The 15,001-nt window shown below is 35.2% G+C and overlaps 1 protein-coding gene across 2 annotated transcripts in view; it reads left to right on the forward strand.

The window, feature by feature from the left end:
• Nucleotides 1-14,618, forward strand: part of PDHX (pyruvate dehydrogenase complex component X) — a 43,094-nt gene extending 28,476 nt beyond the window's left edge. The window contains exons 8-11 of one of the 2 annotated variants that reach the window (XM_031593335.2): nt 211-269; nt 3,434-3,592; nt 6,883-6,947; nt 9,015-14,616. In XM_031593335.2, the coding sequence (XP_031449195.2) occupies nt 211-269; nt 3,434-3,592; nt 6,883-6,947; nt 9,015-9,279 (548 nt within the window). In that variant the 3' untranslated portion in view covers nt 9,280-14,616. Of the gene's footprint in view, nt 1-210; nt 270-3,433; nt 3,593-6,882; nt 6,948-9,014 lie in introns of both variants that reach the window. The other variant, XM_090140774.1, reaches the window with a different exon arrangement.
• The last annotated feature ends 383 nt before the right edge of the window (nt 14,619-15,001 follow it).

Below are 15,001 nucleotides of genomic sequence, written 5' to 3' on the forward strand. Positions count from 1 at the left end.
GAATGTCTATGCTGAGGAGACTTTTCGTTCCTGATATTCCTTTTGTTCCAAGAGGAGGAAAAGAGTTCTCACTTCTATGATAATAAAGATGAGTTACATTCTGGCACTGTTTCTAAGAAGCAAATCTACTGATTTACTGGAATCTTGTCATCACACAAGTCTGCTAAACACATCTTAAAGGCAGTGGTGTTTTTCTTTTTCTTTTTTCAGATGACATTAAAGTATCTGTAAATGATTTTATTATCAAGGCAGCCGCAGTTACTCTCAAGGTAAGTGAACAATTGACTTTAATACATTTTATAGTAAACTGCAAAAGACACAAGTATTTTGTAAGACTATGTGGAGATAGGGATGCAATCATAGCAAAGCTTCAAATACTTTGTCATTTAGTGTTAGTTCTGAGCTATGTAGGTAGAATTCTCCACACTGTCTATACTGCGGAATGTAAAAGTGAGTTTTTTGGTAATGGTCCTCATAGAACAGTTATGAGCAGAAACTCTGCAGGTGATATAGCAGTTGATGCTTTGTCAGCAGGCTGAGACAATTGGCAAGATAGTGTATTTGGTTATCTTTTTTTTTTTCTTAAAGTTTTAAACAAATATTTATTGAAGTCTTACACCTGTGTTGTGTATTAGCTCAGACGTATTTCAGTGACGTACTTGGTCACTTGAATTAAATGTTCTTAAGGGAACCAATCTTTGCTTGTTTCTGAAAGTTGTTGTTTGTTCCCTTTGTCAGTGTAAAAGTTCAACTATTGCAATACATCCCGAAGTTAAGATTCTATATTTCAATAGTACCTACTCTTTACATGGTGAGCTATATGCTTCACAGTGTTGGTAAGGTACTTGCCTGTTTTTTGTGTGGAACTAGATGCATTGCCTTCCAATTTGTCAGTTATTCTGCTTAGAAGACATTGCCAGTACCTCTTAGATTTCTGAAACTGAAAAGTTTCAGAAATGATTCTTCAGAAGAACTCCTATGCCTTGAAGATCTGAGTCCAGAGGGTGCCAAATCACTTGGAAAAATATGAAATTATTCATTTTCTAAATTTATGAAAAAAAGGAATTGTTATGATTTTACTTGAATGTGGAGTGTTTGTTTTGAGTTCAGTTTACATTTAATTTTAGAATAAGTCAGAGATACGAGCCCTGACTAATCTGATGGCCAGTATTTGTGAGGTTCAGGAGGAAACAATACTGCTGTTTAGTGACCACTCTTAGCTGAAATAGATCTGTTATAATAAGATAACTTGATAGGAATCCACACTAGATTCTCAAGAATCCCTGTGGAATTTGCCCTTGCTATCAAGGCAATATACTTATATGTGACAATGAACGAACACAGATTTTGAAGCAATGTGGTATTGCTGTGGACTTGTTACCCATACCTCCCTGTTTACACAGTGATCACACACAGAGCCATATGGCGAATGAAGGGTAAACTCTCTTATATCATGGCATTGTTTGAGCAACAGCTTCTAAAACTTACATGTGAGGTTTCTACTTAGTTGCATTACCTCGCAATAAGATAAAAACATCAGAAAGGGTGAGAGCCATTTTTCTCTTCTGACAGGACTGTTCTAACTATTTAAAACCCGAAGGAGGAAATTAAGGAGCTACTCCCATGGACATATGCTAATTTTATTTCAGTTCTCATAACGCTGTAAAAGATTGTTTCAACATGGTGATGGAACAGATAGTAAATCAAAATAAGATTTCTCAAGTAATTTTGCATTGCTATTCACTTTATGTTGTTGTGCTATATTAAATGCTGATACTTGGTGTGAATATGTGTCCTAGTCACCGAGGACAAAGGAAGCAGAGGGTTTTACAGTTCCACAAAAACTATTACTTTCCATGATAACTTGTTGTAGAATTATTATTTTATCTTTTCTGATTTCAATAATGTTTCCTTTTGTAACTTTACACAGTTGGCTTTCAGTTAGGGGTAATATTTCTAATATTCACTTTTCCACATGGAGGTTCATTTTGATTATTTACTTTTCTTCTTTTTTTAACAGAAAAATCTTACATAGGAATGTATCTGAAATAGTAAATCTAAGATAGTAACTCTGATTAAAATAAATTCAAAATTCAAATCAAGTTGGTAATAGACTTACATTACGTGTACGTGAAGAGCAGCATACATATGTTATTAAAAATCTACATATGGAAAGTATCTGCTTTGATTCATATAAAATGATAAAGCCATATTACTTATGCATTGATGAGATAATCTAATTTCCTATGTAATGCATCTAGACATTTTCTTGCGTGAAGTTGAAATAATTAGACTTTTTTTTTCTTCCAGGAAACTGTCTTAATTTTAAAAAATATAAATTCTAATATTTACAGCACAACCCTTGTCAACCAGTTTTAAGGATGTTTTAATTACTTGACAATTCACTTGCTCTTCATTTGTAATCTTCTAATTCCAACGTTTACCTAGGTGTAATTTAGATTTTATTTTATTGAGCTTTGCAGTTGATTTTTTTCTTCCCTTTTTTCTATTAAAGAAATTGTGACATGACAGTGTTAATTAGCATCTCAATGAATGGAGCTTATCTGAATGTTCCTCCCTTACTTTTTCTCCTGCAATATGATGTCAATTTTCAGTTTCCTAGTTTCATTAAGATCACTTAATACAAATCTTTGTGAAAGAAGTATCTGCACAATATCTCTGACCAGTTACTTGATACTTCACCTATGTGTTTTGTTTGCTTTTTTTTTTTCAATGAGTTGACTTGTCTTTATATGGTAAACTCAGAAACCTCATTAAAATTATCAGTAAATGTTATTTGAATCTTCTCTGTGAGTCTGCACAGAAAGGCTTTCGAAGCAAGTTAGCAGAACTTCATCCCAGTAACACTGAGTGTACATGCAGCATACCCTGTAGCCTCTACTGTTAAGAGTCAGACTTGAGATAAGGCTGGAAAATAACACGTGAATACAGAACAATCTGAGTTTTTTGCACTTTTCAAGTTAATGTCCCGTGATTTATTTAGGGGGAGAAATAACACTGCTTTGTAGCTTGTGTGCTGAGTGTTTGTAAGGTGACTTTTGAAGGAATCTGGAGGTTTTTTGTTAATTTGTTAGTTTTCCATTAGTACCAAATAAAAAAAGTAGCTGGATCCCCTGAAATTGCATATTTTCAGCTCCTGGAGTATACATTCATACTTCTTGACAAAGTCAGTTTAAATCAAACTAATAATGTACGTTGTATTACTTTCTTTTCTGGCTTGTGGCAGTCCTGATGACAGATGTGACTTGTTTTTTTGCCTTTGTTTACAGACAGCACTCTGATGCACTAATTAATTGGGTGGATGCATGTGTCTGTCTAGCTATGTGTCTTACAGGATTTTCCTTTTTTCTTGATAACTGATTGCACCACTGTTCTTTTACCAGCTGTCTTTTTTTTCCTTTTTTTTTTCTAGCAAATGCCAGATGTGAATGCAACGTGGGATGGAGAAAGCTGCAGGCAGCTGCACTCCATTGACATTTCTATTGCTGTGGCAACAGACCGAGGTCTCATTACACCAATCATAAAAGATGTTCCTGCCAAAGGAATACAGGAAATTGCTGCCTCTGCAAAGGTAGGACTTGAGTATATAGTAAGTTGAGGAGTATAATAGCTGTGTAGTTTCTTGTAGTGGAAAATGAAACATAACCCAGATACACATCAATTTCAAGAAAAGCAGTTTTGAAATGGATCTAACACTGTTTCTTAGGTTTATTATTAATTTTGCAACTGTTTATTTTTAACCATAACTTAACCCTCATGTTATTTAATTGCATTTGGGCTAGGCTGTTTGAAAAATAAACCTCTGTTGACTTCAGTATTTTATTGCTATTGATGTATTTCAGTAATCCTCACAAGGTCATTTCTATATTGTCAATTTTTGAATTTGAGGTTTTTTGCTTCTTATCCCAGAGATCTGTTTGTAGCTGCTTCTGTTACGCTCTGTGCGTTATCCACAGCTTTTCAATATACAGCTGAGAATGTCACTCCAAAAATAACATTAAGCTCCTTGTACTAATGAGCAGTATTTTGCATAGGCTAGGTGCCCATTAGTGACTTGAACTCTTGGCAGTTGTTGCCAGCCATAGAAGAAATGTTTTATGGCAGGCTAAAATACAGTGAATGTTGAAATGCACCAATCTGAGCTTTTCTTTGTCATTTAATGAGTGCCATTATTAGTGTCATTAATGAGTGAGGTCGTTTAAGACCTTCATTATCTCAGGAATGCAATGAAAGTAGCTGCTGGGGCATGAAACTGTCCTGAAAAGGGACACAAGCTGTGTTTTATAAGTCTAACTAATTATAAGTCTAAACTGCCAGAAAGGAACTAATAAAGTTATAACAGAAAAAGATTCCTATAAAACATTGAAATAAATACCTCTCACACAGACGGGGAGACACAAACTGGGAAACTGTGTCTGTTTTTCTGCCAGTCTCACTCTGTTTTGATAGGTGCATTCTTTCTGTACATTGCTTATGTTAATTCTGGAACTTCTTTCCAGGCCATACGCATTCTAATAGCGTATTTTTCATTTTTCATCACTCAGTGCAATTGCAGATACGCAATTGCAGATATGCTCAAATTGACCCTATTGTGTGAACATATTCCCACAGTTATTACCTTCTAGTTCAGTAGTTGTTCAGAGATGAATGAAAGCCTAAAATAATAGTCAGTGTACTCTTTTGGGAGCTTACAAGAAGGAGGTTGTTTACAGTCTGATAGTGTGATAGGACATGGGGAATGGGTTTATACTTAAGAGGAGAGATTTAGGTTAGATGTTTAGAAGAAATTTTTTACTCAGAGGGTGGTGAGGTGCTAGCACAGGCTTCTCAGAGAGACTGTAAATGCCCCATCTCTGGAGGCATTCAGGGCTAGGTTGGGTGGGATCCTGGGCAACCTGATATGGTGGCTGGCAACCTTGCCCATGGCAGGGGATTTGGAACTAGATGATCTTTAAGGTCCCCTCTAACCTAAGCCATTCAGTGATTCTGTGATTCTTTTAACTTTTTAAATTCATAGTAAGAGAATTTTTGAAAACTTTTTCAGAATTTGATATAAGCTTGAATTATTTAGTGGGCAGTTTGTTAGAATGAAATTCCTTTAAGCTTCTTGTTTATTTCTAAGTTGAAACCACTGTAATTGTTAGACTACTGTGGCCTTTCAGAACGTTTGTATAAAAAGAAGATATTATTTAACAAGATCAACAATGTCATGGATGTTGCCATGCATGTGCAAGTTGGCCTTGCCTTGTGAAGGAGGCCAAGGGGATGTGCCAAGATTTTATTTCTTATGAAAAATACCCATCAAAAGAATTAAGCAATTCTATCATTAAGCAATGATAAAAAATGATAAAAGCAACTGATCATAAATGGAAACTATGATGGAATTGGTTTCTTTTTGCTTGCATGTGGGTGGAGGTAGAATCATTATCAAATAAACTTCCGCAAAGATAATGAGTTGGTTAGTAGTTATAGTTGTCACATGGATTGATCCCTTTTCATGTCGCAGTAAAACTCATAAATTTACATGGATAAGTAATAATGTTACACTAGGAGCTGTATTATATCACTAATCAATTATGATGGTGGTTTTATAATTCTGAAATATTGTACAGTTGTAAATTGGTAAAACAAAAGTATGATTACCTTAGAAGTAATTAAGAAGTATTAAGCTAATGCTTAATTATATAAAGTCCTATGTAAGAAAGTATTCTAAAAACACAAGGATTTTAACTGAACAGAATAGCCACGTCTAAACTTATCTTTATAGTCAGTATTAACTGACTATAAAGATAAGTTTAGACGTGGCTATTTTGCTGTTAATTGGCAATCAAGTTGTACTGGGGAAAACTGAACTCTCTGTTATGACTGACGGAGGTTATAAATAAGTCATGCTGTGAAGGAGTACTTATGAATACGTTGTTTGTAAGCTTATTTTCATAGGTTGCTCCAAAAGTAATGCCTCTTGTTTATTTCACAAAACTGGGAAAGTACGTTGGGGCAATTGCTGTGGAATGTGGTTGGGATGTGGAAGTTTGGAAAATATGTGGAAAATTTTTAGAAAACAGACTTCCTAGAAAGCATTTCTCTGAAGTTGCATGGAAAATTGTGGAAATTAAGTCTATTGGTGGGGGATGGAGGAAGACTGCTAGAAAGCTTATGGAAAAAGCTTGAAATGCTTTTGGAAAACTCCTGGAAAGCATAGAGAGATTTCTTTGAGAGTGTTGCAGGGAAGAGGGGGTATGAGAGTTCATAGCAATGCCCTCTTGGGGATATTCATAGGATATCATTGGGGATAGGATATTCATAGGATATACCTGTGATTCCTGAATAGCACATCTGTGGAGGAGAGGGTTCCTAGAAGGCACTTCAAAAAATCTCTAGAACATGTGTAAATATTCATGGAGTCCACTTGGAAACTCTAATTATTTTTATTATTTTGAACCAGAAGGAAAATGCAAACAGAAATTTCTGAAGTGCTACATGGTATTTTTTCCTACAGTTATGTTGAGGGCAATATTGTGTATTTGTCTTATCAGTATATCACTAGATTATTTTTGTTATATTAAAAACACTACAGAGAAAAAACGGTTGCTTTTGTTTTGAAAGCTGGAGCAAGGTTTGTCCAGTGAACTTATATTGAATCGCCAGCATAATTAGAAAAATGAAGATTTGTGTCCTGGTCTTCTCTGACTGATCGTTGCAATTACAAATAGTGTCACTACAGTGCTCACCAAAATCAGGTGACTTTTTTTTTGTGCTTGAACATTACATAAAATGTCTTAATGAAGTAGAAATAATGCGAGTGTTACAACGCTTGAATTTCTTTCCTCTCTCTTCTTTTTTCTTGTTGCATTTTCTTAGGCTCTAGCAAAGAAAGCAAGAGATGGAAAGCTGCTACCTGAAGAGTACCAGGGAGGATCTTTCAGGTAACACTCCTTGGCAGCGTTTAATATAAGCAGTGTGGATTTAGAATTGCTTTATTCTCAGAGATTCTATGAAGTGTCAGTGCATTACCTTTTAAAATAGCGATCTATTTAGGATGAAACTCCGTAGGATGATTATGATAGATGGCTATGAGCCTAGACCAAGTGCCTCATATAAGGGAAATTATTGTCTTAGGACAGGTCTTCAGCAAGTTAAATTCACTAGAGCCTGCTGAGACACTTAAGTTTTTTGTACCAAGACAGTTCTGACGTTTGTTTTTGCACCTATTTTTTTCATAATTGCGTAAGAATGTTTTTGGTTGTTTGTTTTACTTTGATTCCGTCCTGTAGTTTGGATATTTATCATAGACTCATAGAATGGCCTAGGTTGAAAAGGACCATAATGATCATTGAGTTTCAGCCCCCTTGCTATGTGCAGGGTTGCCAACCACTAGACCAGGCTGCCCAGAGCCACATCCAGCCTGGCCTTGAATGCCTCCAGGGATGGGGCATCCACAACCTCCTTGGGCAACCTGTTCCAGTGTGTCATCACCCTCTGTGTGAAAAACATCCTCCTAATATCTAACCTAAACTTCCCCTGTCTCAGTTTAAAACCATTCCCCCTTGTCCTATCACTGTCCACCCACATAGACAGCCATTCCATTTCCTGTTTATATGCTCCGTTTTGAAACGGATATTTAAAAAGGTTTGTTGAAGAGGTAGCACAGCATTCAGTGATGCCTTGTTTGTCTTGAATTCATTCTTTAGAAGAATGTCTCCTGAAATGTAAAAAGAAAATAATAATAATTAAAAAAAAATTGCTATAGCAAAGTCGTGTAGCTACAATTTAGATTGTATGTAGTCAGTAGATATTTTTTCTATAAAATAAACTGCAAAAAGAGATAGCGATCTTAGGTATAGGAAATAAATAACTTGTGTTAAATGTTTGCGTAAATGTAGTGATACAGTTGCACAGTAAATTCTTAACTGACTTTAAAAGACTTTCAATTTCCAAAAATTAGTATAGTGTATTTTAGGACAAACAGGATTGTCACAGTGTTTTTGTTACACAAACTTTAGTGTAGCTCACTTTTGCCAGTTTTCTGATGCTAAGTCTGAATGCTCCTCATTAATGTTCTTCTATAGCTGATTGTTAGTGATGAGAATAATAGTAGAAATTACTCTATTCTGCAGAAATGTTGCTCTAATATATAGTCAAGTGCCTGAGGTGCAACTTCCTGGAGTAAGTATCTGTGTCATGCTGGAGGGGAGTGGTTGTGGAAATCTGTGAGTCCTTCAATAGAAAACATATATAGAAATGGTGCATCAGAGATGTGGATAAAGACTTCAACAAAAATTGCCTACAGGAGAATAACTGTGGGCACACAAATTTTATTTTCCACTTTTTTTCAGTGGAACTAACAGAAAGGAGGATATGGTGGGCCAGCTTTCCCTGGTAAACAAGCTATCATGAAGGTCCAGTCTTCCTTATGTACTGCTTCCCAGCTGGTGACACAGACAAGGGAGAAAGGTGTAACGAGGCTTTTTTGTGTCTCTGTGATAGTTAGGTATTCGAAAACATACAACTTGGTTATCAGCAGCCATTGTAACTTCAAGTTGTGAGGTTTGCTCTAAAAGATTTTTGGTTTGGAATGGGGACAGGAAATTACAGGAGTTGTTTTGTTTGGTAACATTGTGGTATCTTAGAATATATTCAGTTCCTTTTTGGAAAAGCTGTAGTTTTAGGAAAATATAAGGAACTATGGATGTTACTGTGTATTCCCAGGTAGTAAAAGTGTTGCAACTGCTGTTGTGTCTGCTACAGTGTAATGCAAAGATATAGTTCTGCAAAGAAAGAGGAATTGAGAAATAGATGCTTTAGTTGTAATTAAAAAAACTCAAATCCCTGAGAATCTGAATGTGTCCAGCTGAAATCCAGTTCAGAGCTCTTAATGAGTTATTGGCCATCAGAAAGAAATTAGCTGATAGTAATCACTGGATAGAGTAACTGCTAGAAGAAGAAAGTCTATATTTCTGATATTAATGGTAACTCTTTTTGTTTTTGTTTAGTATCTCCAACCTAGGTATGTTTGGCATCAACGATTTCATTGCAGTCATAAACCCTCCACAGGCCTGCATCCTGGCTGTGGGTCGAGCAAGACCAGAGCTCAAGATTGTGAAAGATGAAGAAGGGAATGAGAAACTTAAGCAGCATCAGCTCATGACAGTGACTCTCTCAAGTGATGGTCGTGTAGTAGATGATGAACTGGCCTCAAAGTTTCTGGAAACCTTGAAAGCCAACATTGAGAATCCAATACGTCTCGCTTTGTGTTGAACTCAGTGAAGATTGCTTCCTGATTTGACAGCACAGAACTCTGTTACAGAAAAACAACCCCAAGTAAGAATAGAGAGAGTAAATAGTGTGAGATAAACAGTTAAAATATTTAATTTATTGAAGATGGAAAATATAAATTTTCATGCTTTTAGTCATTTCCAGTGACCAGTTTTTATATTGTAAAGCTAAAGACCTTTAAGTTAGCATATTACATTTATTTAAAATTTTAGTACTGATAGCACATAATGTGAGCATAGAAATTAAATTTCCTCTGTAAAGAAAAGCTTAAAAAAGAAAAAAACTACACAAAATTTTAAAGGGAATTGAGGTACTTTTAAGGGCTAAATATCTAGCTTTTACAGTGAGGTAAGCAGGAACTGTAATTAAGCAATATGCTGCTGAGTCCTGATCAATACTGAGGTTGTGGAGTAGCTAACTTCAATTGCTGCAGTAGTTTTTTTCAGTTTGCAAAAGATTTCTAGCACATTTTATTATCCAGCTTAGACTGAAATAAGGTTTGTGAAATTTTAACAAAGATTTCAGTGAATTCCAACATAAGAGCAAAGAAGTTATAAACCAATTAAAGGTTTTGTTTAGTTACATTTACATTACAGGTTTAACTGTTCTTTGTCTTCTTTACTCTAAGCTGTACTGGGCAAAGTGAGATGAATGTGAAAAGAAATGACAGGAAGTTCTGAGAAACACTAAATTAGATCTTAGATAAAAATGTAATTTCACAGAATGTGAAATAACCTGATAGAATCTACAGCTACATTTATATAATTAGATCTCATTAATACACTTTTAAACAGTAGCTGAATCTATCTTTTTTCAGTATTTTAAGATTGCTGCTTTATTTCATACCATGCAGAGGGTGGAGATGGGAATAAACTTGTCTGAAATGGATGATATCTCACTGGTTTTAGATTTCATTGATTCTAGTTTGATGTCACCAACATCTGAGGAAAACAGAATTTTGTGCACCAGTTAATTAGTAGTAGGTTTTCTTTGGCTGAATTAAAAAGAAAAACAACTAATCATTGAATTTAGCAGCTGTCCCAACTCAGAAATCTTCTTCAGTACCACAAAATATGAAAAATATTGTTTTCGGGTGTTCATTGATATACTGTTGTTAACTTAAAGCCCAAGGCAATTGTGCCACCACTGTTGTTATGGAAAAAGTGGCTTTGATCAGAGGTTGCAGTATAAAAGGTCATTTTTTGCACACTGAAAATGTGCTGATTAATTCTGTTTTTCCAATGCATTAATGATGAAGGTATGAAATAATCCATCGTTAATAATATATTGAATGGTAACTCAGCTGGAGGAATATGTTCAGTGGCATGAAGCTTAAGTGAACAGAGATAGTTTTCTTCCTATAGATAAATATGGAACCTCTTGTTGTATGTGTTTGTAATGAAGTAACTGCATTTACAGAACTTGATTATAAAAGTTCAGTTGAATTCTGAGAGTCTGTATTATTCTGGTTGTTTTTGTTAAGTTTTGGTTATTTTACAGATTTGTAGGCTGCTGCCGTAATTAAAAAGATAATTGCAAGACAAAAACTTTAGTTAATGCTGAGTTCAGTGTTTTCACTAAATGTTTACTGCTTTGTCGTGTTATGATGCCATAAATTTCCTAAACTGTTAATCTAACAGTAGGGGGGAAAGAAACTTCTGATTACCAGATTTAGTATACTGTGTAATAATGGACTTATGCATTGGTATTTCAGGAGTTTTACACTGATCAATTCTATTCATGATTGTGTGCTGAAGATTGATTTTTCTCAATAGTGTTGGTGTGTGAACACCAGCGCTTCTATAATCTACTCCCTGCCTGGCCATAGCTAAGGGCTGCATGACTGATATGTATATAGAACTGTAATTTTGTGTGTTTGTGTTCATGTAGTGCAAGTCAGTGTATTGCTTTTTGTTTGGAGCCACTGGAAGGCTCTGTTGTGTGTATATGTATCATTTATTGTGCCGTTTCATTCATGTGAGTGCTAATACTTCCTTTATTTGACACAAATAGGTAAAGACAATGCAACTTCTTTTCCAGGTTAAATAAACCTGAAACAACTTTTGAACGGGGCAGATCTGTCACTAAGGCTAAAACAAGTTTTAAGTCTGTTTTCTTTATGTTGGCCTGCTGGCCAGCCTTGTCACTTGACAGAAAAAGGATGTGTGTGATTTGTCAGTCATCAGCCTTGAAAGACCTCTCTGGAATTTAGTCATGTTACAGTAACAGTCAGACCCCAAATAAATGCATCTCCATAAGTAATTGTACCATTCAACAAAATTTACAGCTTTAGTAAAAGTGAGATATTACTAGCTGCTCATACAGATCATAATAAACAATGACTTTCTTTATTCAAGAATTCAAGAATTTGGTAATGAGGCCAGTGGTTGAAATGGCCCAGAAAATGAACCATGTAAAATGCTTGTGCTTACATTTGAAGTAAGCTTGCCTTTGAGTAAAAATTTCATAGACAAAAGTACAAACTTTTGTTTTATTCTTTAGAATGACTTCTGCCAACATCTCTTTTAGGTACCTGAGCAAGAAATACTATGAAAACCTCTATTTTCTTGAGTTAAAACACTAAAAATTAAAATTTGAGGTCTGTGTTATTGTTGGCTGGGAAATGTCTGCCTTCAGGATATGCTTGGTGAAAATTGCTTTCTTTGTATAATTTTCCTCTGAAGGAGGCATAGTTAGGAAAACTAAAGAATAGCTATTTTGGCCATTGTGTTGGCAAGTAATGAACTGTACGTGTTACATTTCAATCTCTAATTTTACTCTCAGAATCTTTGGCTTTTTTAATTTTTTTTCTGCAATATATTCCTTTTGCAATAAAATTTCTGAAATTAATCTTCCTAATGTAATGCCTTAAAGATTCTCACTCCTGCAAAGTGAATGCACTGTACTACTTCCTCTTAATCTTTTGGTCCACATGTTCATTTCCATCAATACAAAATACAATGGATGCTTTTATTTCATCTAGAGATTATTCCTATTGTATACAATAGAATATTGAAGTTGAGCAGGAAACTGTAAACATGAGGAAGTCTGAATAAATGCTTTTATGTACTGTTTTGTACAGCAAGCTGTATTTTGATTGCATTACAGTATATGTGGTTGTTGAGTAAGTTGGGGAAAATTAATGCAGAATCACTGGACTGAAGTGTCATCATGCTTGGTATGATTTCCTGTGCCATAAAATGAAGAAAAAAAAGTTACCTTTAGGATTAATCGTCTTATGGTGGTTTGGAGCTGATTTCTTTGTTGTTTACTTTGCCTGACTCATATGACTTCGTTTTATTTCCATTGAACCTTTTCCTGGATTGTATCAGGTCATAGCAAATGCTTTTTACTCTCTAATGTCCATTCAGAATGTTGTGCATTATTGTAATTTCTTTGAAAGCAGTATGAATAAGGTACAGGAAATAATGGTTGCACAATGACCAGTGCCAGTGGGATTGAGTTGGTGATTTTTCAGTCAGATACACATGTTGCAACCCCTTTTCAGTACCACTCAGATTATTTTGGCTGTTTCGCTTATGGGTTAATTGGGGTAAGAATAATCTATTTGTGTGCTTTACCAAAAACGGACAATACCACAAGTAGCCCCTGGGAATCTTAGTTTCTTGTTATTTGTACCATAAGCTTTATTTATGGAGAAGAATTTTGGGTGGACAGCCCAGTATCTTTCCTAACCACTCTGCTTCAAGGATGTGAAAATCTGTAGCATGGAGCTGAAAACACTGTAGGAAAACACTGTCACAAACGTGACAGTAACAGTTTAAACAGCTTTAGTGGCTGAAAAGAATCCCACTGTTGTCTTAAGGCAAAAGAAAGACATGTTACAAGGAGTCTCCTGCCAAGCAGATGATTTTCCATAGACAAGCAAGTTACATGACATGACAAGATCTATATGTTACTGAACCTAGCAGCTTACTGCATGATTTAATTTTATTTTTTTAACTCACTGTTTTTAACTAGCTCTGCATTGTTTATGATAATTTTTTTCCCCTTTCCTAAAATGTAGAAGTACTGTCTTCAGAATCCACTGCAAAGCACGTCATTGACTTGCTTATCAAGGAATGCTGTGCCTATGTGTTCAAAACCCTCTTTGATCTGTTTCCAGACCACACGGTCCATACATCTGCGTAAGCTAGAAAAGAATGCAGGAGTTGGATTGTCATGACAGACAGACTGTCTTCTGTTATTCAACCAAGTCACCCCTTCCTGTAAATGGCAAAGCTGTATGTTGCAGTAGTGCTAGATAAAGAGCAAGCATTCTTTGAAAAGATAGCAGTGGTGGTGTGGTCTCATCTGCAGACTAATGCATGCAGTGTTCCTTTGTCTCGCACACTTGGGTGATTCTATATAAATTGGATGCAGGGTTGTAAATTGACATTGAATGTTAATGAAAGTCAGGTGCTATTTTTTTAGATAGAAGTTTTTGGGAGCCAGACTACATGGGGAATTTGAATGGAACCGCCATAACTGTATGAGAATAATTCCCAGTAACGTAGTATAGGAAGAGACTCTGTCATATGAATAGGCCACACAAAACTACTCCTTAGTAATTTGTTCATTGTTATTTTGATGATTATTTTCATTCCTACGAGATCACTTACTACATCATTGTGCCAATTATTCTAGTAATCTGGGTAACTTCTGTTTCCTCCATAGGTAATATTTCAGCTTATGTACTGTACCACATGCATGTTGTAGAAGGGCTTCTGCTAAGCTTCCTGTTTGTGAATGACTTCCCTTAACTGTCTGGTTCATGCTATTTAGAGGATGGTGCTTTTTTCCAAGGCTTTGAAATAAAACATTCCTTCACTGCTATATGTACAGCAAAACTGAAATCTAACTAGCTATCTGTGTGCTTTTGTTAATTTAAGTTTTTCAAATAGGAAAGAGATTCATCCAATACTGTAGATTAGAATCCATTATTATGGATTAGAAGTAGCTATTAGTTCACTTTATTCTGAAGCTTGCTAATAAGCGATCAAGCACTATCATTCAAGAAGTATCCCAGCACTTGAAATTGTATCTACTCCAGTGTGGATTTGTAGCCTTGCTATCTGTTGCTCGGTTTTATTTGTTTGCTTTACATTGAAAGTATTGAATACCATGTGAGCAGACAATACAGTGTAAGTATTTGCAGAGAAGTTTGTCATTGTTTGTGTGTTTTCTTGTTGTTATGATGATGTTTTTCATTATCTTTGAAGTTTTCAAATATTAGCTAAGTTATGGTTGATGATTTGATAAACTTTAGTAACTTGAACATTCTAATCCTTCACTGACTTTGCCTACTGGGTAAACTTTAGAAACTTCTTTAAATTTTTACTTCTTCAATTCTACAATGTCTCTTACTAGTTGTTTTTTTTTTATTGTGTTAATGTACAAAATGAAATGCATTGTTTTACAGCAAAGTATGTGAAGTACACTTTTTAAAATTTTGTTGTGTTTTGTAAATTAACGGAAATGTGTGCAAGTTTATACAAAATTTATTCCCATGAAGGTGCGTTAGTCAGTCTATCCATCTCTGTACATAGAGCTGCTCACTGAATCATTCGTCAGAAGCAGGCACCAGAGTACTAATGTACTGCTCACAGGTGTGCTTGGTATAATTTGTGACAGTGTTACTGTTTTCTGTCGTTTAAGTCAAGGAACTTGTTTTAGAGGAAGAACTGAAATACAGAAAAGCCAG

The sequence above is a fragment of the Phasianus colchicus genome, chromosome 5 (genome assembly GCF_987193195.1).
Source record: "Phasianus colchicus chromosome 5, bPhaCol1.hap1.1, whole genome shotgun sequence".
NCBI classification, from domain to species: domain Eukaryota; kingdom Metazoa; phylum Chordata; class Aves; order Galliformes; family Phasianidae; genus Phasianus; species Phasianus colchicus.